Raw genomic sequence first — 22,943 nt, 5'->3', positions numbered from 1 at the left:
TCATGCTTCTTTTGCATGCCGGAGGAACAACCTGTTCTTGGGTAAACAGCGGGCCAGCATCAGTAGCTTGCGTCATCATAGCAAGTTGGTTTATACAGCTGACTGGTAGAGTGGAATTACCGCCAAAAAAAGAAGGAAAATAAAAAGCACGCATAAAGTTTGCACGGCTTGGGGAATAAAACCCTCCGATATTTTCAATGGCTGAGCCGTTATCTGCTTGTAATGCTCCAATGCCGCCAGCAAGTAGGAAGTGGACTGGCAAAACATTCTCTACGAGAAAGGGGAGACGCTCTTGAGAACATGGCAATGCCTTTGCAGTGATCCATGGGTGGCAATTAGCGAGTAGGCAGCCAAGGTGGGCAGATGGCTTGGGGGGAGGGAAGAGCCCGGCAGCATTAACAGACTAGCGGTGGCTGCGAGGGAACAGTCAAGGCAGTGGTTACAACAGCCATCACAGGCTTCGGTGGCCGGTCGGACAAGAAGAGAGTTTGGCGACCCGTCGAGGCAATGCGACTCGGAATACGACAGAGCTATGCCGGAACTTTTGGACCACGTCGACTGAGAGCCACTAGAAGATACCTATCCACAGCTGCACATGTGCGCTTGTTTATGAATAGAACATGATCGATGTGAGCCATCGGCAATCAAGATCTCGCCTAGTCAGTTAAACGCTCTACGAATCTTACCATGTTGGGCAAGGCACTGCAAGATTAGAAATCAAGAATGTGACACCAAGCAATTGCATCAGGCGTAGGGTTAGCCCAGGACTTGTGCTTTCTAGCTGGAGCTTTCTTTTTTTCCCAGTCTTTTTTTTAAGCGCCGCTTGTGGTGGTGGACTTCAGGTGCTTTGACAATGAAAGAAAGTAAATAAGTGGGCGTTTCGGGTGCATGGGGCTCCGTGGGGTCTTTGATGAGGATGAGCTCGATGAAAGCCGAGTTGTGCATTTTTTTCTTTGGGGGGAGTGGGGACTGGGGGCTTTTCCTCTTTTGCACGGGCCACAATGGCGCTGGCAGATAATTATTTTACAGATAGTTATCGTGGGAAGAAGTGTAAAGTGTAAAGTGAGAAGTGAGATGATGTGTGGTGGGTGTATCCAACATATGCACATCAACGCAACCCTACGCAGATACATGTGCACATGGTACTTTTTTTTTTCTCTTTCTTTTTGCTACGGCTACCGACATGCAGGGGAGTTGGTTGCATCCTGCATGTATCTTGCATTTGTTGTAGCATCCGCAGATGAACGCTTATGGTCCTGCGGCAGATTCAGATTGTAGGAGGCAGAGGTGCGGATTTGGGGCGTGTGGGTTGTGGACCATGCGCCCTGTTCGCTGATTTTGACTAGTGCCGAGCTTTCCAGGACAGGAGCCGGAGCCCGAGTCTATGAATGTGCGTACCTGGCAAATACATTAGTAGGTTACTATACGCATATGCTTGTGCACAGGTGCATACATACAGGCGTAGTTATGTGTTATTGGCGACTACTTGTACGACAAATAAGCAGGCGTGCATGAAAGCGCGGTAAACCGCCCATTGTTCCTGGGTTGCGGCTAAGGCCAAATTTCAAGAGAACAAGATCTAGTCGAGGACGCGTGCATTGTGAGAACAAAAAAAAGAAGACTGGACTCGAGAAATGCGAGTGTAAATCAGGAGACGGGGAGATGGATGAGGGGCAGGGGAAGGGGGAGGGGGAGGCGTGTCGAGTGGTTACATCATGCCCAGATGCGCATACAAACTATCCAGACAACCCGGCTAATACCGTGAGGCATGTATGTGAGCCCACACCACATCAGGATGCTGCCTTCTTCTTTCTCAGCCAAGAATCACCATGGAGCTGTTGAGTGGAACTCCACCCACTGGGGGCAATCCCGCCTTTAAATCCGGGTACCACTGCCTCTAAAACAAAAAGTCCCTTTGGTAAGACACCTGGCACCATGGAACTACGCTAGAATTCCAGTGGCCAATCTTCAGATGCGATAGGATTCAGATCGTTGATACAGGGGTTTTTTGTTATTTCTTTTTTGCCCTAGGCCGCAAGAAGCGTTGCGGAGGACACGCGCAAAGGGGTGGCATAGAGAAAGCCGATCATAATCAGCTCATGGGCCCAACAGGGCTGCTTGCGCGCCACCCTGTGGACCAGATGTCGTTGAAAGGGCCTGGAGCCTGGGAGGAAAGAGCGCCCTCGTTGTTGGGATGAAAAAAGAATGTTGTGGAAGGCGCGAGGGGCTAGCGTGAAGAAAAAGAAGGGCAAGAGCCCAGTTCTGGGAGGCATGCGAGGAAGGTACGATGTACAGGGTACATGCTGCCATGGTGAGATATTGATGTGCAATATGTGACTGGGAATACTGCAATACTGGAACTCGAGAAGAGCTGCTGCAATAATGGAGTATAGACACCGACGCCCCCAGGGCATCGCGCTTTGGGCCAAAGAAACACACAGGCACGCATGGCAATGACAAGCGTCAAGCGTCACAAGTCAAGAAGCTGGCAGGCACTGTCAATGCCAACGAGAGCATAGCCCCCCATTTACCTGGAGGGTAGAGGGTCAAAGTTGTTTGAGGTCAAAGCTCCGGTGGGCCAAGGGGAACCAAGCTGGCTTCCGATTTAACTATAGACAATGTGGACTGTGGACGAGCCTGGAAAGCCCGGGAGGTCCAAGTGAGGAGCCAGCAGACTGAGAACGCTGTCGAGAGTTTAATTTGGTTAATGAATTGGATTTATTCTCCTGGGGGGAGGGCAGGGTATGAAGGACGCATAGGAAAGTAGATCCTTGGCACTCCAGCATCTGACCACACAAGTGAGGGCGGTTTTGGCGAAGCATCCTCGGGACTTGGTATTCCGTGCCCCAGCTTTTTGTTTGGGCACGTTGGACCAAAGGGGGAATAATCCGTCGACTTGTTGCCTTTTAGTCGGATTTCGACTGAGTGCCGAGAGCAGGAGTCGGCAGAGTCTGGGTTTCATGGCTTTTGTGTAGACGGATGGGAGGCTCTCCATCTGCATATAAGACGACCGAGTTTCGCTTCTGGATCGTCTGCCCTTCTTCTCTTTCCTCCTCATCCTCAGTGCTCCTCTCACACTTGGACAGTCATTCATTCACATTAGATAGTTTTGCTGTGCATTTACCACTCGTCTTTTGTGCTGGTACATCATTGTTCACTACTTCTAATACTTCTCACCACTCTTCATTCCCTACCTTTTGTCACTCTTTACATTCAAGATGGTTCGCATTTCCGCTGTCGCTTCGGCGCTGGCCATTTGGGTCTCTGCCTCCATGGCCGCCCCTCCCTGCACTACCCGCTCGACTGAGTCTACCACTGGTACCGAGCCCACCGTTGCCGACCCCATTCGTGCCGCGGCCCGCTATATCCTGTACTTTGACCAGTAAGTTGCAACTGCCGAGCCACGTTCTAGAAGATTGTCGTGCTAACCACCTGCTCCTCCAGGTACCACACCACTGTCCTGCCTAACAAGACCATGACTGCTGGCATCACCCACGTCATCACCGCCTTTGCCAATTCTTCCCTGTTTACCAGCGAACCTGTTGGCGAGTACACCCCCTTCATGGAGCTGAGCAAGGTCCGCGAGCTCTTCGACGAGGGCACCAAGGTCAGCATGGCCATCGGTGGCTGGGGTGACAACGCCGGCTTCCGCATCGGTGCCAAGTCTGCCGAGTCGCGTGCCCTGTACGCCAAGAACATTGCCGCCGAGGTCGAGAGACTGGGCTACGACGGTGTCGACATGGACTGGGAGTACCCCGTCGGCAACGGTGCCGACTACAAGCAGGTCCCCAACGACGATTCTGAGATCGACTCCTACCCTCTGCTGCTGGCTGAGGTCAAGAAGGCCATTGGAAACAAGGAGCTCTCCATCGCTGTGCCCGGCTTGGAGCGCGACATGTTGGCCTACACTCCCGAGAAGGTCCCTGAAATCAACGAGATTGTCGACTACGTCAACGTCATGACCTACGATCTGATCAACCGCCGTGACACCGCCTCCAAGCACCACACCGACATCAAGGGCTCTCTGGCTGCCATTGACGCCTACCTTGAGCGCGGTTTCAGTGCCCCCAAGTTGAACCTGGGTATCGCCTTCTACGCCAAGTACTTCACCCTGGAGGATGCTGCCGCCTGCACCTCGCCCATTGGCTGCCCTCTGGTCAAGGCCGAGAACGACGACGGCACCGACGCCAACAACTCTGGTGCCATGACCTTTGAGGCTTCTTCCTTCCCTGTTGTCGTCGACACCTCCAACCTGGTCACCTCCCCTGACGCCAGCTGCGGTGGTTCCACCGGCTTCACCTGCGCCGGCCACGCCACCGACAAGTGCTGCTCCAAGTGGGGTTTCTGCGGTAGCACCGCTGACCACTGCGGCACTGACTGCCAGAGCGCTTTCGGAGAGTGCGACACCAGCACCGCCGCCCCTACCAAGACCCTGGGCCAGTCCTTCGAGGAGGCCATCAAGAACGGCAAAGAGGACACCGAGAACGGTGGCCAGTGGTACGTTGACACCGAGACCAGCCGCTTCTGGACCTGGGACACCCCCGCTCTCGTCGCCCGCAAGTTCGACGAGATCATCAAGGCCAAGGGTCTGAGTGGTGTCATGGCCTGGTCGCTGGCTGAGGACAGCAACGACTGGGGCCTTCTGAATGCTATGCAGCAGGGTGTCAAGAAGCTGAACAGCCAGTAAGTTGTCGGCTAGCTTGTGGCCTGGCTGAATCCGAGATTCTCAGGACCAGTAGGTGGATTCGGTGTTGCGCTTTCTCTTCGTTAGAACAACCATCCTAGTGTGCGTTGCTTCATACCCCTTTTTCTCGTTCTATCTTTATTTGTTTCTGCTTATAGCGTTGCATTCTTTCGTTCTGAATTTTCAGGCTGTGTTTACTCTTTGGACGCATTCTAGAGGCCTTAGTCTTAGATACAATACCTAATTGCCGCGCTGATTTCCTGACCCAACCTTGTGAAGTGTGATTTGCATGTTTACCGTTTCCACAATGCCCAGTGATTTCTCAGGGGCTGCTGAAGGCCCACGTTGTCTTGAAACGACTACTGTATCAAGTGTTTATTTTTAGATTTCGTGTGAAACAGTATTGACGCCCGTGCTATGCTACAGCCAGGTACCACGGTTCACATGCGATCCGGCTAGGGCGGCAGTGATGTGCATCGAAGACTTGAGAGAAGGTGCTATTAAAGTATAAGGTTTTTTTCTTTGCACATCCTCCTGTTTGATGTTCAATTAGTAGAAGGGGCATCTCAGTTTCAAAGTACGAAACTTGGTTCCTTGGGCTTTACCAGAATCTACGAGGCACTGGCTCTCCATGACTTGTTCCTTGGCGGAATAACGACCCATTGTTTACATCAAGATTGACGTCACCGTGGTAGCACTTCAAACTCCACCATGAAACACCGCTTGTGTATTCTGTCTTTGTAGCATGGGATGAAGTATCGGAGCAGCTGGGAGATCAGTTTCAAGTGATTGACAGCTTTGAAGAAAAACGACACCGCCACAATGCGGAGTTGAAGCATGACAGGTGGTATCTGATGCAGAAATATCTATTTGCGGAGAGGCTAAGCTGTGTATCAAGTGTCGGAGACACGTTTTCTTGACAACGCCTTGTCTCACCAAGTGCATAGAAGAACAACTTTTGTTCTAGAAAGTCCGATGTCATCCCACATGGTGAGATTGTGTACCATTGTACAGCCTTGCCAGAAAGGGAAGTGTGGTGTTTGAGTAATGATACTCCCGGGGCTTTGTCACTCATGATACAATGGTGTGTTGGACTGCGGAGGTGGTGTACCGCCAAAAGTTGTTCTATCATGCCATGTGATGTAAGAAGTGAAAGGGGACTCACTTTTATTACAAGGATATTACTGACGCAATACCGGCGACCGGACTTGAACGGCACGACTATTAGTGTCTCAAAGAAGTAGGCGAACTGCATGCACTCCAGATACTCATGAAACTACCCGTCAATGCCGCCTCAGCAAAACTCAAACTACCGAAAATCTACAATTCACTTTTCTGTATCATGGCAAGTACCAAATATCAAGCATTGAATCTCTAGCACACCCTTCCCCCGTATCTCCATCCAGACCTGAAGCAACCTTCACAAGACCGATTCTCCATACTTGCACGCCACGTCACTGTCTCTTTTAATATCCGAGGCCATTATTCGTTAGTGAGAAGCCCAAACAAGCAATATATTTAACGATGCATGATATTTACAGACTTGTCTGGCGAGTTGGCAAGTCGGCTCCTGCCGGCTACGAACCAGCAAGATATTCCCTATTCAGGACAGTGTTAACAACGAATCAGGCTTTATTTTTCCTCAAGTTGAGCTAATGAGAAGTGTATGTATATATGGGACACTTATGATCAACAAGCTAACTTTGGCAACCAAACTGAAACGGAGCGACGATGTACTTTGACTGACTTCATCCCAGCTTCAGACGCAAGATCAAGTGGGACAAACTTGGGTTACACAAACAGACAAAGACCACACCTTATTGTCTCCTTGATAGCGTTGAAGCCAAAGCGAATCGGTAGCTCGGGTCGACTGCTGATGAGGCACTTCACCTTTATGTTTGGGCCTGTGCTCCCTACGCAGGAGGAGAAAAGATCAATGATTAGCCTCATATCCTTATTATTTCCACACACACCAAGAGCATCAATGACGAGCACAAAGAAATGCTCTTTCTCAAATCCCGGAGAAATACTGGCTAGTGGCTTCTTGATCAGGGTTAGAAGTTATATTAGGTGACTTGATAAGTAAGAACGAGAATCTTCTATGAAGAGCTAAGACCAATTCTGGACAGCAGTGTGAGGCTATCGGGGCTATTTATGTGACGAGTGTTCTCCGAAGTTACCAGTATTTATGTACCTGCGGTGGCGGTGTACCTCGGTATGGTAATCTGGTGGCGTACGGGGTAATAAGCACCTGTAACGGTCGGACAAGCGGTCGTCTTCTTCGTTCGCGGGTTTGACACTAGGAATTCGCGACAGGACGTCTGGAAGGGTTGCTTTGTGGCTAGGTTGGTATATGATCTTGAGATTGTATTCCGCCAGTTCGGTGTGCCATCTGGCTTGTCGGTCGTTAGGTTGTTTCGTTGTCCGGAAGTATTCGAGGTCAAGGCGATGTTGATGTCTTCTTGGGATACTTTGTTTACAGTGATGGAGGCGGGTGTTGCGGTGTGGTCGGTGACGGTGGTGCGTTCGGGGTTGGAGGCTTGTTTGAGCGCGGTCTCTTCTTCTGGCGTGAATCGTTGTGCCAGTATACGGAGTTTTCCCAGCGAGGTTACACAAACTTCGGCGCTTTGCATTTCTGCAAGTGTGTGGAACCCCGCGGACGACGTGAGGGCTACATCCGTCTTGTCGATTGGATTGAGTGAGTTCCATTCGCCGCGCTCGTGGTGTTGGGCGGGTATCTTTATCGAGAGCGTGGGCCAGTCGACGATGGGATCTGCTTGGCGGAACCAAGGCAGGCTGAGGATGATGGGATGTAATTCTGATAACGTGTGCAGAAAAAAACGTTAACGTGTCGGAGTAATCGCCGATGGCGATCTTGGTCGTGGTGTAGTATTCTACGGTTGAAGCAGTGACCCTGTCGGCGTAGACTAGAGGTCAGGGTCGGTGGAGGCGTTTTATGTCTAACCCCCAGGCGTGTGCTTTCATTATGTCCATCATTGCTAATGCGTCACAGCCGCTGCCACTCCAGGCTATTGTTTCTCTACGGGACGGTAGTACGGAGAGTTTGACAGTGAGAGCAGATTTATTACAGTTATTAATGGAATAAATAACCAAAGAGTGTCGAGCCCCACTGCTCGACTTCGCAGCGGAGCTTTTAGTTTTCTGAGTCGGATGGGACGGGTTCCTGCCCGTACGTTCTGGGTCGCGGCGGGGGGAGCTTGCCTGCCTAGCGCGAAGCATGGCTGGGAGAACTGGTCGCACAGAACTCCATGGCGTCTCCGGGCGGCAACTATTCGCCTTGCAGGTCCGTGGTCGGGGGCTGACGGTAGAAGTGGTTTCGGGGGGACGTGTTGCAGGGCTGCTAGCCGCGGGGCTGTGGGTCGGGTGTCGAGCTGGCCAGCTTTTGGATTTCCTGGTCGTGAAAGTTGTTTGCGATGTCCGACCATGCTTTGGACCACACCCGGTAGTCGTCGACGTCGGGTCGGGGCGTGATACTCGTGGACGCGTCGAGTATGCGGTTGCTGAGCTTGGCGCGCAACTTCATCACCTTGGTCTCGTTGTCCCAGCTTAGGGCTTCGGCAAGAGTCTCGAATTTCGCCACACACTGGTGGAAGTCTGGCGTGGTAGCCATGGACAGGGCGGCTATTTCTCTTGCGGCCCTGATCAGGTCGTTGCCGCGGTCGTAGACGTCATCTAGGTACTAGATGAGGGCGTCTAGTGTGGTGTGGACCCATGATTTTCGGTCTGACGGGTGCTTGATCATGGCCTCGCGGGCTCGGACCGTTAGGATGGCGGCGTCTTCGCCCAGGACACGCATGGCAAAGCGGAGTTTTTTTTGGACTCCGAGTTGCAGATAGACGTCTCATTTTGAAACTTGAGCTGGAGTTGGTCTCTCTAGATCCGATACTTCGTCTGCACGTCCTCATTGTTCTTGGCTTTCCCGCTGAAGACTCCAGGGCCACTGGCATCGTGATTGTTCAACTGTGCCTGTAACTGGTCCATGCCTGTTCCCAGACGTCGGGTGGCTTCCTGTTCCTGGATTTTTGTTTCTTGACGTCACTTGTTCACGATGACCTGGTATACGTCGACCGAGAATTCAGACATTACTTGGTAGTCCAACACCTTCTGGGCGTCGGTGTAGCCTCCCTGCGGGTTCAGCGTGCGGCGCACGGCGGCTGTCACGTGTGGAGGTGATTTGCATTTTGTTTCGGTCAGATGCGTGACCACTTCCGACGGGAACTGAGCGAGTTCCTCGGCCGTGATGCCGGGAATTGACGGTTCGTCTGTTTTAGTGTGGATGGAGGCCATGGTGCGGGTTGATGAGGCGGTAAACGGTGGGGTAAAAACGAAAGATAAATATAACAGTATTGGGCTTGTAGCCGGGGCGGGGCGTAGGTTCCTTGATAAAGACGGGACGGGATGGTGACGGGATGGTGATGGGATGGTGTAAGTGGTAAAAGAAGATGATAGAAGATTGTGTTAGGGTTAGAAGTTATAACTAATTGAAGCAAAGAAGAACCACTTTTTAAGAACTATTAGAGACATCGAGAAAATAGCAGTAGTGGCAACTTATTATTGGTCTGATGAAATCCTGAGTAAAGGCTTATGAGAGACGGGGGAAGAAGATGATGGTGACATTCTTTTTTCGCTTGCCTACTCAATATTTGGTTCCTTCGAAAAGTTGGCTGATTGTCTTTTTGTATTATAAGTAGTTAGACTGTTCTTTGTATCTTGAGTTAGTTTTGTTCTTGCTCTTCAATTCGAGATCTTTGTACATTGCATCCCATCCTGCGAAGATCCAGTACTTGTGATTCATCCTTAACAATGGGGTCTGTTGGCACAACCTTCATTCGACCACCAGGTGCGAAACTCGGTGGTGACGCGGGCGCGGAAATGGCTGCGGGCCCAGGAAAGGGACATTCCTACGGGCGTGTAGGCCCTCTCGGCGCCCATCTGACAAAGAAGAAAACTTTTTTCCTGTCTCGTTCTCCCGAAAAAAAAAGATTGATTGATTGATTGATTCTTTATTTACCTGTCTACTCGCGAGGTATTCTCGGCATACGACAGGGGACTACAAGTAGTACCAGAAATTACATACAGAAACAGAAACCTAAAATCCAAACCATGCATACAGAAACCCCCCGCACAAAGTGTAATGACTAAAGTGTGTCCACCCGCCCAGCCCAGAGGCTGTCCTTTGCTTGTGTGGCCCCAAACCTGGCCCAGAGTCCTGGCCTCGCCGCTGATGCAGACCAAACATAAAAACAAAAACAAAGGAAACAACAAAGGGAAGTACAAATAAAGAGAGAAACAAGTAGGAAAAAGGAGGTGATGGCAGCGCAAACGCGCTAAGGGGGAGACCCCGAGGGTACGCCGTCTCCAGGTGGCAGAGGGAGTGCGGGAGGGGCCGCGTCTTGCGCCCGCGTGTCCGGCCTCATGCGGCGGTGAGCCAACAGGGCCGTGGGGGCTTTGGCTGCTTTGGCGGCCAGCCAGCAGGCTCCGCGCTTGGTACCGATCAACTTCTGAAAGAAGCTGCTGGACACCCGCTGTGGGTTGTGGTGGCAAACCCAGATGTGCTCCGGGCTCGTGTCGGCTCCGCAGAGGGGACAGGAGGGCACGGCGTCCTCGTGCTCGAAACGGCGGTGATAGGCCGCAAAGTCGCCGTGTCCTGACAAAGCTGTCAGCACCGCGCGGGCGAGGTTGCGATCGGTCTCGTCAAGGAGACTTGTCCAAGCCTTCTTCGGGGCCTGCACCGGGCGGCGCAGGTGAGGTCTGGAGTTGCGACCCTCTGCCTCCCACCAGGCGCGAAATGCGGTAGTGACCCGGGCGCGGAATTCACTGCGTGCCCAGGAGAGTGACATGCCAGTCCTTGTGGTGATTATGTCTGCACCCCACCTGGCTTGTCTGTCGGCGAGCTCGTTGCCCACGACATCGGAGTGGCCTGGAACCCAGATCGCTTCCACCGAAAAAAAAAGAACACACGTTGCACATGCACTCTGCAAAAAAAAACCCGAAAAAAAGGTTGATTGATTGATTGATTCTTTATTTACCTGTCTACTCACCCGAAAAAAAGGATCAAGCTGCCTTACCCGCACCTCAACTGCGGAAAGGTCAAAAAAAAAGTATCGTCACGAGTAGGGTTCGAACCTACGCGGCCGAAGCCATGAGATGGCTTGAACGAAGTATTCAAGTCTCACCCATTAACCACTCTGGCATCGTGACTTATTTGATGGTTGGCTGACAGAAAAAATGATATAAGTATGATGAAACCCGCGGAACTTTTCCGCCACACATGCCCCCCTACAACCCTTGCGCGGGCACCCCCGCTCGAGCCTTTGCTGAGGTCTCACGAGAACAGCAACACGATCCCAATGTTGCTGCCATTCTCGTCCCTTCAATAGGAGAACGAGCTGCGGAGCCCGAGCCTGCTTTCTCCCACCTTTGGGGTTTTCCTCGCCGGGGACTCGCCCCCTTCTCACGACACCCTCCCCGCGAGCGTCGGCCCCTCATCGCCGCCACACACATCAACGATGCGGCGTGTCAAACGGAGGACGTTAAATTTCCATCCGGTAACCAACCCGGCGTCGTTTGATCTTGGTGATTACGGTAGACGTTAAACATAGTCAAGTCAAGTCAAGTCAATCTTTTGCTTCACCCGGGCAAGGGACTCAGAGGTTGGAACTGGCACTGAGAGCTGCCCTTAGAGCTGCCCTGCCGGTCTATTGCACGACGCCCATCAAGCTACTGCACATCTTTTCCGCGGTGCCGACCATGGAGATGCTGCTCAGAGACTATGAGAGGGCTGCTGCCATCCGCGCGTCTACGGTAGACAACTACCACCCTCTGTACATCACAGAGCTAGGTGGTCACATAGACGAGTACAAGAAGATGCTTCCGAACCCTATACACGAGTCCGAGAAACTTCTTCCAGAAGAGAAGGGCCCACCGGAGCCCCTGCCCCCGCAGCTGGACAAAGAGGAGGCTGCTGAGCAGCACCAAAGAGAAGTCGCCGAGTCGGGCCCAAACACTGTATGGGCCTACTCAGATGGCTCGCGCAACGAGAACGGCAGAATAGGAGCAGGCTGGGCGATCTTCTGCGGAGGCACCAAGCTTTGCGAAGGGTTTGGGTCCTGTGGTACCCTGCGAGAAGTTGCGGATGCCGAGGCTGTCGCTGCCGTCAACGCGGTCCGAGCAGCTGTCGAAAATGCTCCTCCGGAGGCGGGTAGCCTGTACCTGTGCCTCGATAACCTGGGCGTAGCGCAACGCATCGCCTGCAGATCCAAAAAGAATGGCACATCCCAAGGAGAGGTTGATGAGATCCGCCGTTTGCTTCACGACTGGAAGGGAGGCACCGAGCACTTGTCACTGGATGCAGCTGTTGGCGCTGTTAGATGGGTCCCGGGCCACACCAACGTCCCCGGAAACGAGCTCGTCGACGGGCTGGCAAAGAGAGGATGTGAGAGCGAGATCCTGCTTGTCAGGCCTGGCGGCATGTCCCTTGCGTCAGCACGCAGATGGAAAAAGTTGCAGCTGAACGCCGAGTTCAAGGCGTGGACCGAGAGTTGCGAGCCTAGAAGCCACATTGGGGCTCGCTTCGAGTCGACAAACGCCTACAAGGTTGACTGGCTTAAGGGCCAACTCAGATCCACCATCGCTCGCATCCTGACTGCCCGAGCGGGCCATGGCGACTTCGCGGAGTACCATGGCCGGTTCGACCACACAGAGGCCGAGAAGAACTGCCCGCTTTGCCAGCAGCCCAAGGAACCCTTCCACCCTTGGCCCTGTGTAAGCAACAAGCGACAACTGCGGAAGAACTTCGTCAAAAAGCTACTCCGCAAAAACAGCTCATGCAAGTATCTTGCAAAGAGATTGGAGGTGAAATGGCGCCATTACAGAGCGCACGCACCGAGAGAGGCGATCCCATCAACGGGCGCAACAATTTCAGAGGATGAACGAGCGAGGGGGAGCGGGGAGCGGGGGGAGGTGATGAGAGTGGTTTTGTTTTTTTCTGTGTTTCGTGTTCTTTTATTTTCTTTGCTATTCCTTTTTTTTTCTTTTTTTTTTCTTTTTTTTTACTTGTTTTCTTTTGCTCATAGCGGAGTGTGGACCACTGGTTCTTCGGGGCTTGGAGATGGCGCGCCATCCCGAACACACAGAAACGATGGGCGTGTCGAGCGGAGGACTTTAAACTTCCGTCCGGTAACCTATCCGTCGTCGTTTGATCTTAGTGAATTTGGTAGACATTACATATAGTCAAGTCAAGTCAGGAAATTTCTGTACAGAACGGTATAACTAGCATTTTTGCGCAGATTTCGAACTAGGGGCTACGGTTTCTTCCGGGTTTAGAGACTACGGTCACCAAGGTAGCCTGAGACGGAGGATCCCCCCAGCCGGCCCTGCTGCCGCTGCCGCTGCCAGGCTGCCAGAGCTCGCCTGGTCATCTCATGAGTGCCCCGATCAAGCTGAGAGGGACAGTTCTTGTATCCAAAAGTGCAATGGCCGGCCTACAAGAGAGATACAACAGCTCATGGGTAGAGTGTCTCTTGAAAATGGTACGAGAGACAAGGATGTTGGCTAATGGAGCCGACGAAGTAGACCCGAGGGGCTCGGGGAGACGACACCCCATCAACCGGATATGATCCGACAGTAGATAGCTTCAAGATAGACAACAACAAGAACCTATTTTCTGCTAGTTAGTAAAAGGGTACCGAGTCTTTCATTACGAGTATTCGCTTTAGAGCATGATTCTTGTGTTGTACAACTATTTGTATTTTGCATATGTGCTTGGGATGATATTCTGAAGGAGCCATATGAGCTTCATGGCTTTGTGTTACCCTGACCTCCGGGTGTAGAAATCGTCCAATAACAGGCGCATAGCCTGCGCACCATGGACCATCGGCCCCGCGACACCGGGCTTGATTTTGATTTGATTTGATTGTCTTTATTTTACCTGTCTACTCGCAAGGTATTCTCGACATACGACAAGGGACTAAAACTAGTACCAAAAAATACATACAGAAACGAAAGAACCAAAAACCCAGAATCATGCATACAGAAAATCCCCACTGCTCGAAGTATAATGGCGGAGGGTCCCCCGACCGCCCAGCGCAATGGCTGTCCTTCGCTTGTAAGGCCCCAAACAAGACCCCAAGCCTCGGCCTTTACCCTGTAGACGACCAAACCCAAAAGAAAGATAGAACATGACAAAAGAAAAGTAACAAAGGAAAGACAGGAAGTAGAGAGAGAAAGGGAGAACGAGCAAACAGACGAGAGTGGCAGCGCGCGCGCTAAGCCGAGAGGCCCGGGGGAGCCCCCGCACTGGGAGGTGGAGGGGCGGGCGGTGGTAGGCTCGACGGGGAGGGTGGGCCGTCGGGCTAGGGCCTTGGTCGCGGCCGCTCTGGTTGCGGTCGGATCCAACTTGCGCAGATCATCTGCGCACGCCTCAGACCGCGACCCCGAGCGAAAGCAGGCCGGGTGGCGGACGTGGAAGAAAGAAAAAAAAGAAAACCCAGATCGTGAAACAAGATGTTCACGCATGGGAGAGTTGATTCGACCAAGCAGGGACTCGAACCCTGAGCCTTTGCCAAGCTGGAGAATCAACCGGAAGACAACGCGCTACCATTGCGCCACTCAGCCAATGTTTCTTGATGTTGGAGCTGGACTTGAGAGTATTTATCTTTTATCCATAACCCTAGAGCAACCCTAAGGACATAATCCTTCACGTCTCACAACACTGTCGAAACTTGCAGTAACGTGAACCATATTCACAACCTTCTTACACTTACCATGCCTACACCTACCTTCTCCCAATTCCTCTCCCTCGACGCTGAGATAGCTGAAGCTGTCAAAGTGCGAGCGGAGACAGCTACCCAAGTGGCTCGTTTTTTTGTTGACGCCCATGCCTTCATGCAGTCAGCCCTCCCGTCCATCACGGACCATGCCGCCCGCAACTCGCTTGTTCGACAGCTTCTCGACGCGCACCGCGCCATCACCGATGGCACTTTTGACAACAAGTTCGACCCCAAAGGAGGTCGAGCCGCTCAGAATCGCTCCCCCCCGAAGGACCAGCCTGAGAAGCGCGGGCCCCAGCCTCGATCCTTCAGTGACGCCCTGAAAACGGGCCTCCCCCTCCCTCCCAAAATCCCGAACGGCGGCCGCCCCGCTGCCTACACCGCCAGTGCCCCAGCCGGCAACTCCCCCGCTCAACGACGCCCCCTCCAGGACACCCATGTATATGTCCCCCGCAACACTCCCACCAACACCCGCATTCGCCTTTACCCTAGTGAAGGCTCCCCGCTCAACCATGCCGCCCCGACTGACGTCACCCGGGTGCTCAACAACATTCCCTCGATCAAGGACACAGTCCTGAGGGTCCACCCCATGAAAGTGGGTTTCGCCATCGACCCCGTCGTGGCGGCTGACAACGGACCCCTGATCAAGCTTGCGAAGAACAGGGACGCCATCATGAGCGCTCTGTCCGCGGAACTCCGCGTCGTTCCGCCCTCCCACGGATACATCGTATCCAGAATCCCCAAAGAGGTGTTTTGCCCTGAGACGGGCTGCATCACCGCCACTACCGAAACGGCTGTCGCCCGCATTGCCAAGGACGAAACCGGCGTCCAGCCCACCCAAGTGCTGTGGTCTAAGCACTACGACCCCGAGGTGGACTCCACCATTACCGCCGTGATCTCGTTCCCGGAAGCGGTTCGCTGCTTCCACATCCTCAACTCCGCCCCGAGCCGTGCGCAGCAGCTTCGCTGCAGCGTCAACAGGTGCGACATCTGCCACGACTACGCCCACCCGACCAGGTACTGCAGACGCGTGCCGATGTGCAACTCGTGCGGCCTTCACGCCCACGCGGGAGATTGTGTATCTCCCACCCGCTGTGTTAACTGTTTGTCTCTGGAACACTCAACTGACTACGAGAAATGCCCCCTGCGCCCCGTCATCGTTCGCGGCGGTGTCTTTTCCCCGTCTGCGGAGGAACGCCGACGTGTCCGACGGGCTAACCGCAGGTCCAACAAGAAATCCGCCTCCAACGAGAAGCAGGACGAGCTTGCAGCCGTCATCGCCAACGCCTCGGCCCCCATCCCCGGTTTTATTCCGGCCCCCTCTCCCTCTGAGCCTTCCTCGAGCGTAGCTGCCGGGGAAACCAGAGGCTTCGCCCAAAGACCCAGCGGCTCTTCCGCGGACCGCACGACCGACTGCGTCATCGTCGGCAGCAGTCTGGACGATTGCGACATGGGAGGCACTGCGCCTTCCAGGCGCTTGTGAAAGTCCCCCACGGGAGCCCTCCGCCCTCGCGGCGCCCCAGAGAATACCAACGCGGCCGTAACCGGCCGCCCCAGCTAAAAATCTTCCAGGCCAATGTGCAGAAATCAGGCCCATGCCATGACACAATCCTTCACTTCGCGGCCGAGCATGGAGCAGACATTGTCCTCGTTCAAGAACCATGGTCCAACACCCGAGGCCACCGACGCCTGTCCAAGAGCTGCCAAGGGTACGACCTCTTCGCTCCCATCTCCCCCATTTCCTCAATATTCCGCCCAAGGTGCCTCACCTACGTGCGAAAGGCGTCTGGCCTCAATGCGGAACAGCTAAACACCACAGCCACCACCGACATGATATGTCTTCGTCTCAACACAAACCCCCAAATCCATATCACCAATGTGTACAGACAGCCAGGCCAGGGCATCCACGCCAGTCTAGATCCCCTCTTGACCATGGAGATCCGCCACAACTCCATAATCGCAGGCGACTTCAACCTAGTCTCACAAAGATGGAATCAACGATGCCCACCGTCATCCGGCATCGGCACCTTTGAGGAATGGGTGGACGACAACGCGCTCAACCTGTGCATGCCCGCGAATTCGCCCACTCAAAGGCGGGGCAACATGATCGACCTGGTCTGGTCCGACATGCCGGGCGTCTATTCCCACGTAGAACACGACCTTCACTCTGGATCCGATCACTCAACGGTAGTCACCACTGTCAACCTTGCTGAGCGGCTCGAGCCACCCAGGAGCCGTTTCATCCCAGACATGGCCCCACACATGGCCATCGACTTTGTCAAGAGACTCAACCGCATCCCTCCACCCCCGCTTTCCGCTTCGCCCGGGCAACTGGACACCGCGGTGCGAACGGGAATTGCGACACTACATGATACCTTGGTCGAGATTTGCCCCCCAAAACGCGTGTCCCCCGGCGCCCCGCGTAAGCCATACTGGAATCAGGAGTGCGCCACAGCCAGAAGCGAGCGCAACAATGAGAGACGACGGTCCGGCATTTGGAGCCCGGAATACCTAGCCCTGGCAAAGGCCCTCAGGAGCGCAACCTCCCGCGCGGCGAGAGCATTCAGGCGGAGACATATGGACGAGGTCAAAACCCCGGAAGCCGCCCACAAAGTCATGGGCTACTACAAAAAGAACTCCCGGTTTGCCCCGCCTCCCCTTGTACACGAAGGACACGCCTACTGCACGCCTGCCGAACGAGCCGACATCTTCCTACGCACTAAACTTTTACGACCAGCCTCCACTGGCGACCTCCACTTCGATGACTATAGCTCCGTCTCCCTACGCATAATTGATTTCCCGCCTGCCGCGTCTGAGCGGGAAGTTCACAAATGCCTCATAGACGTCCACAACTCTGCGCCTGGCGCAGATGGTTTAAATGCGGTGACGCTCCGCTCCGTCTGGCAGGCGCCTGAATGGCGCGCTTGGCTGATGAAACTTTTTGACCTCTGCCTCGCTACAGGCTACCACCCCACCCCATTCCGTGAAGCGCAAGTGGTCCCCATCCCAAAACCACACAAAGAAGATCTCACCTCGCCTGCGAACTGGAGACCCATCTCCCTACTCCCGACCATTGGTAAAGGTATTGAGCGCCTCGTCGCCCGACGTCTCTCTAACTCGGCTCTCATCCATCGCCTGACCTCCTCCCAGCTCTGTGGAGGTCTCCCGGGGCGCTCCGCCACGGACCTTGTGGAAAGCCTGGTGCACCGCATCGAACACGGCCTCCAAAACGGGGAGGTGTCCTCCCTGGTTACCCTTGACATCGAAGCCGCGTACGACAGCGTGCTCCCAGGACGTCTGGCCTGCCGGCTCCTCGACTACGGCTTCCCTGTTTGGGTCTGTCGATGGGCACGATCCTTCGCGTCAAATAGATCAGCTCACGTGCGCGTGGATTCCTTCATTGCCCCTACCACACAGCTAGAGCACGGCCTTCCACAGGGATCGCCTGTATCTCCCATTCTTTTCCTTCTATTCATTGCTCCCATGCATGACAGTAAGATGCTCTTCGGTTATGTAGACGACGCCGCCATGCTAGGGCGCGCTCCCACCCTCGCTGAAGCTGCTGCACAAGCCGCCCAGCTGGCTAACCAGGCCATTGCATGGGGAGCCCAGAACGGCCTCAGCTTCTCTCAAGGCAAAACTGAACTACAACACTTCCATCGGTCCTCGGGACGGGGGCCGACAGTAGTTATCGACGGAACCACTATTCAGCCCAACAAGGAAACCCGATGGCTAGGTATCCACCTGGATACCAAACTCGGTTTCCACGCCCATGTCAAGCATATGACAGCGAAAGCCACACGGGCTGCGGCCCATGCCCGATCGCTGGCCAACATCATCCGCGGCGTCCCGGCTAACCTGCTGCGCCTGGTGGCGTGCGCTGCTATTTTCCCCGTCTTGCTATATGGTGCCTCCGTCTGGTTCCATGGCCCCCAGAAGTTTCTGGCCAAAGGTAGAGTGGGCCCCGCCCGCCAACAGCAACTCGTCGACATGGTCACGAAGGCCGTCGCACGCACAGCCAGAGCCATTATCCCTGCGTACTGCACCACTCCTCACGCGGCCCTGTTCAGAGAAGCAGGCATCCTCCCCGCACGCGTCATGTTGGACCGCTGCCGCCGTCAGGCCGCCGTGCGCATTGCAAGCCTCGACGAACTCCACCCTCTGGCGCGATTAGCTAGAGCACGCACATCCACGCGCCTGACGCTACGACACAGAGAACTGCCCCGAGCGCCCCCCGCCACACGCATCTTGCCGCTGGCCTACCCACCACCAAAACCGCCAGAACCCAAGGATGCCCGGCGCATCCGTGCCGCCAAGTCGCGCATCGCCCGAATCCCTTACTGCGACCTGCAGGTTTTCTCAGACGGGTCCAAGCTACAAGATGGTTCCACAGGAGCCGCTGCGGCCCTCTACATCGCAGGCTTGGAACTCCCAACGGTCTCCACCCATCTGGGTAAAATGATGGAGGTCTACGACGCCGAATTGATCGGGGCACTCGCAGGCCTCAAAGCTGCACTCCAATCCCCTGCCGCCACCTTCACCGAAAACGTCATCGTCATGCTCGACAACCAGGAAGCTGCTTACCGGCTCTTGGTCGGCCAACCCACTCTGACGTCGCAAGACATCATCCTCGATTTCCGCGCCACCGCCGACCGGTGGCCACTACGCACCCGCAACTCCATGTCACCTGGCCCCGGGAAGGTCATGGTACAGTGGATCCCCGGACACACCGACATCCCCGGCAACGAAGCTGCAGATCGGGCGGCCAAAGCAGCCGCATCCACCCCTCCTCCCGAGCATCATGAATCTGTGTCCAGCCTGGCGGCCCTCGCATCGTGGGCCCGGTCACAACACCTGAAGAGCGTCACCGCCTACTGGCACGGCAACATCCCAGGAACATACCTGGAACTGCAGATCCCATGGTACGTAAAAGCCCCACCTGAACTCCATCTACCCCGATTCTACCTGAGCTACCTCCTGCAATGCCGGACAGCCCACGGGGACTTCGCCTACTACCATGAAAAGCTCGGGCATCCTCCGGAAGGGAGGACATGCGCCTGTGGCTCTGCCAAATCTCCCACGCACTTCCTGCTGTGCAGACCCGCCCGGAGGCAGGCGGAAATCGCCGAGCCCAAACTCCGCCTTGGCAGTATCCACGTCCTCCTGGGCACCCCCAAAGGCGCCATACTCTTTGCTCGCTTCTTAGGGGCATCAAATTTCCTGACGCGGTACGCCGTACCCGTCCACTTTCACCCCAATGAATCTCTGCCTGTGACAGGCCTGGCCGAAAGGCCCCAGTCACCATCTCCCTAAAGTAGTAGCCTCCACTCTCTCGTGTAGCTATATCATTGCACCCTGCGCATCGCGGGTGTAGGCCTTAGTTTTCATAGAAGTCCGCATGTCCCCACCAGGATGAGGTTGTGACTCACGAGCACCTTCCCCGGGCCTTGCCCCTAGGGTTGCCATGCACGTGATAGCTCCCTGCGCGACTATAAAAAGTAATAAATAAATAAAATAAAAAATGAACCATATTCATACTTCCCCGACTATCTAGCCAAGTAGATGCTTCAACCAAAGAAACGGCACCTGGAACCAATACCGCCAGGGTCAGCAGCAAGCCCGGAATTTGTCACAAACAGACCACGCCTATCCTCAACTATATTATGCACGCTAGCAGCAGAATTACGCGCGCTTGACGCGAATGTGTTAGACTCATGAACGTGGCGGCGGCTAGTTGATGACTAGTGGCGGATGTTGTGTTGGTAGGTAGCGAGGTTGAACGATAAAAGGGTTTTTTGTTTTTCGGGCGGCCACGCCTGTGTCTTGAGCCCCTATAGTGACTTTGGTGTCCTGTTTTTCTCCGGTGCTGTACACTATTTCCTTGGAGTCGTAGCATTCTTTTGTTTCCCCTTGTTTGTCTCCACTCTCTGCCCTACATACTACGACAGATTGGCTGTCACTATATCCGCTGTTTCAGGGGGAAGAGTGGACGGACGGCTTGGCCGAAAAGCACAAAACCGGAGACACAAAAGCCCCACTTTGGACTTCAGTTGTGTTGTGCTCCGAGACGAACGGCGAGGGTTTGAGGGGGCGGCTTGGGGAAATCTCGAGGGCGAGAATTAGGGTAGTATTGAGGGCATGGCCGACGAAGAAGAGGGAGATAAAGTGACGGAAGAGCTTCAGGGACTAGAACAGCTTCTGAGCTCGGATTAGGTCATCAGGCAAGGCAGACGAATTAAACAGACCCCACACAAGACACAAGTGCCGTTGACATAAACGGGATAGTCTGGATGTCAGCAAGATGAAAAAAAAACCCCCCTTGGAACCGACATAATCGGCTATTAGACTGCTGTGGATGGGCTAGAACAAGAACCCGAGAGCTGGGTGAGATTGCCGCGGCAGTCATGCATGAAGAGGGTCCAAGAACTCACAGTGCGGCGGCAGCAACAGTTCTGCCGCCGTTGGCCAGAGCCGGATCATTCATCTAAACGTTCATGTAGTCGTCACTTTTCACATGGCAGGCTACGGAACTACCCGTAGCGCCGTCCCAAGCAACTGGCGAGGACGCGGTACACAGGACGGAAGCGTCAACAAGCACCGCGACTGGGATAAGCACTCGCGGTAGCAAAACAAAGGAACCTACCCATCTCTCACCTTTTGATTTATTTTGTGTTTTTATAGCGTCTAGCGTCATCCTATTATGACGTTATCGTCGTTTCTTCTTCTTCTTCTCCTCCAGCGCTTGCCCTCTACCACTACGCACATATCCCGATACGCCACCAGCCGGTACTCACACTGGCGTATCTAAACTTCCTGCTCCGTAACCGAATCTGGCTTGGGCGGCGGTCGTCTGTTGGTGAGATGTATAAGGCATAGACTTCTGCGCCGTATTGGCCAAGAATCTTTCTTCCTTAATTATTCTACACAAACATCATCGTTATCGCTATTTCACCTACTTGGTAGGTATACCCTTGCAGTGAGTTACAATCGGCGTCGCCAGACTGCTGGGACCGTAAATAATGCTCAACGATATAGGCTGTTCACTTTTCAATTACACTTTGCTTTCGCAAGAAAGAGAAGAGCGCTTCTTCCCTATCCTATTTTAAGTTTACACACAGACACTTCCGCGTAAGTCAGCTAACTGTTCTTGAATGCCATCTTGTTTCCGCGGCTATTAACTTTGCGTCTCCTGTAGAAACATGGTTAGACGCGAGTGGACTCCCGATTCTTTCTGGGAGATTGCTGCTGCCAGCGAAGATTTCCTCTTTGTTCCGGAAAACGTTGATATTACCGAGCAGCCGGCCACTTCTGATGCTGCCACTCAAACCTCTGATGCTGCCACTCAGGTTGCTGTTACACCTGTTACTGTCATTATAGCCGATCGTGGAAGAGCTGCTCCTGCCCCTCCTGCACCCAGTCGTGATTTCCCCAAAGCTTTACGCAGAAGCCCCCGTGTAGCTGCGCGTGTCGCTGCGTGTCACAAAGCCGCAGAGCGCCCCAAGCAACAGCTACTTGACCGCTACAGCAACCCTGTCTCGCGCCCCGAGGAGGCTGTCCGTGGCCATGATCGCTGGGCCATCCAGACCATGTGCCGGATCTGGGCGGATGACAAATGGCGCCACCAGCTTGGTTCTGATAAGCAGGCTTTCCGCACTGTGGCCAAGGCATGGCGTCATGTCCAACACGCTGAGCTGCGAAAGGAATCATGGGCTGTTAAGCTAGGAAACCGCCTAATTCTTAAGAGCAATGCCGCCTGGAAGGAGACTTCCAGCAACCGTCAGCGTTGCCAGAAGTAGAACCCTGAAGGAAGACTCGATGGTGGTTGAAATAAAGATATGCCAGTACATGTATGACAAGAATGGAATGGGGGTGTTTTTTCACAGCCAGTTGAAGAAAGCTCGAGAAAAGAAGAGCTACTGAAAGTGGAAAATGATGAGGAGGAAGATGATTTATAGCAATGATTGGGTTGATTACTCTTTTATTCATAAACTACCTAAAAAACGAGAAATCTGCCAGATTACCTTTTACACCTGGAACAGCCCTGGTGTAGTCCATAGATGTAATCTGGTCTGTTGTTGGCCTGCCCATGTAGTCTGGCTAAACTATTACTGGAGCTCATGTTGTAGAACTGGTAAAGTTATCGATAATCTATTAGGTTCTATCTTTTTCTTTCTTTCCTCTTCCTTCTTTCTTCCATTCAATATCTCCCTACCTCGGCGGCGATGCATGCCGCTGAGGACCCATAATAACCATGACGGAAAGCAAGTTCTGTCTATCTCATTGACGAAAGTATCAACTTAAGAACCAAAATAAACCAAGTGGGAGACTAATGATGGATTTTTTCCACGATGTTCAACACTGGTGGAAGACTTTTTTCTCCATGTTGCTCATGTGAGTTTCAAACACAAGTTACACAACAAATAGCTAGTTAGTCAACTAGTTATTTGTAACACAAAAAAAGAAGGCAA

General features: G+C 53.7%; 8 protein-coding genes across 8 annotated transcripts; 5 read left to right on the top strand and 3 right to left on the bottom strand.

The window, feature by feature from the left end:
- Nucleotides 1-3,218: 3,218 nt before the first annotated feature.
- On the top strand, nt 3,219-4,687 carry BROUX77_006366 (uncharacterized protein; the record flags this gene model as incomplete). Its single annotated transcript, XM_073751343.1, has 2 exons — nt 3,219-3,382; nt 3,445-4,687. 2 exons carry the CDS (start codon nt 3,219-3,221, stop codon nt 4,685-4,687), a joined length of 1,407 nt encoding a protein of 468 aa, XP_073603435.1.
- A 3,358-nt stretch (nt 4,688-8,045) lies between these two features.
- BROUX77_006365 (uncharacterized protein) lies at nt 8,046-8,501 on the bottom strand (the record flags this gene model as incomplete). The annotated part of the gene is made up of 2 exons (XM_073751341.1): nt 8,046-8,384; nt 8,466-8,501. 2 exons carry the CDS (start codon nt 8,499-8,501, stop codon nt 8,046-8,048), a joined length of 375 nt encoding a protein of 124 aa, XP_073603434.1.
- A 239-nt stretch (nt 8,502-8,740) lies between these two features.
- Nucleotides 8,741-8,992, bottom strand: BROUX77_006364 (uncharacterized protein; the record flags this gene model as incomplete). Its single annotated transcript, XM_073751340.1, has 1 exon — nt 8,741-8,992. One exon carries the CDS (start codon nt 8,990-8,992, stop codon nt 8,741-8,743), a length of 252 nt encoding a protein of 83 aa, XP_073603433.1.
- Nucleotides 8,993-10,032: 1,040 nt separating this feature from the next.
- Nucleotides 10,033-10,545, bottom strand: BROUX77_006363 (uncharacterized protein; the record flags this gene model as incomplete). The annotated part of the gene is made up of 1 exon (XM_073751339.1): nt 10,033-10,545. The coding sequence occupies one exon, from the start codon at nt 10,543-10,545 to the stop codon at nt 10,033-10,035; it is 513 nt and encodes a 170-aa protein (XP_073603432.1).
- Nucleotides 10,546-11,455: 910 nt separating this feature from the next.
- BROUX77_006362 (uncharacterized protein) lies at nt 11,456-12,636 on the top strand (the record flags this gene model as incomplete). The annotated part of the gene is made up of 2 exons (XM_073751338.1): nt 11,456-12,469; nt 12,529-12,636. The coding sequence occupies 2 exons, from the start codon at nt 11,456-11,458 to the stop codon at nt 12,634-12,636; spliced, it is 1,122 nt and encodes a 373-aa protein (XP_073603431.1).
- Nucleotides 12,637-14,470: 1,834 nt separating this feature from the next.
- BROUX77_006361 (uncharacterized protein) lies at nt 14,471-15,958 on the top strand (the record flags this gene model as incomplete). Its single annotated transcript, XM_073751337.1, has 1 exon — nt 14,471-15,958. One exon carries the CDS (start codon nt 14,471-14,473, stop codon nt 15,956-15,958), a length of 1,488 nt encoding a protein of 495 aa, XP_073603430.1.
- A 347-nt stretch (nt 15,959-16,305) lies between these two features.
- On the top strand, nt 16,306-19,788 carry BROUX77_006360 (uncharacterized protein; the record flags this gene model as incomplete). The annotated part of the gene is made up of 1 exon (XM_073751336.1): nt 16,306-19,788. One exon carries the CDS (start codon nt 16,306-16,308, stop codon nt 19,786-19,788), a length of 3,483 nt encoding a protein of 1,160 aa, XP_073603429.1.
- Nucleotides 19,789-21,674: 1,886 nt separating this feature from the next.
- On the top strand, nt 21,675-22,271 carry BROUX77_006359 (uncharacterized protein; the record flags this gene model as incomplete). Its single annotated transcript, XM_073751335.1, has 1 exon — nt 21,675-22,271. One exon carries the CDS (start codon nt 21,675-21,677, stop codon nt 22,269-22,271), a length of 597 nt encoding a protein of 198 aa, XP_073603428.1.
- Nucleotides 22,272-22,943: the final 672 nt, after the last annotated feature.

The sequence above is a fragment of the Berkeleyomyces rouxiae genome, assembly GCF_048999995.1.
Source record: "Berkeleyomyces rouxiae strain 22BRR77 chromosome Unknown BrBRR77_ptg000008l, whole genome shotgun sequence".
Lineage (NCBI taxonomy): Eukaryota > Fungi > Ascomycota > Sordariomycetes > Microascales > Ceratocystidaceae > Berkeleyomyces > Berkeleyomyces rouxiae.
This window is presented reverse-complemented; position numbering and strand designations above follow the sequence as displayed.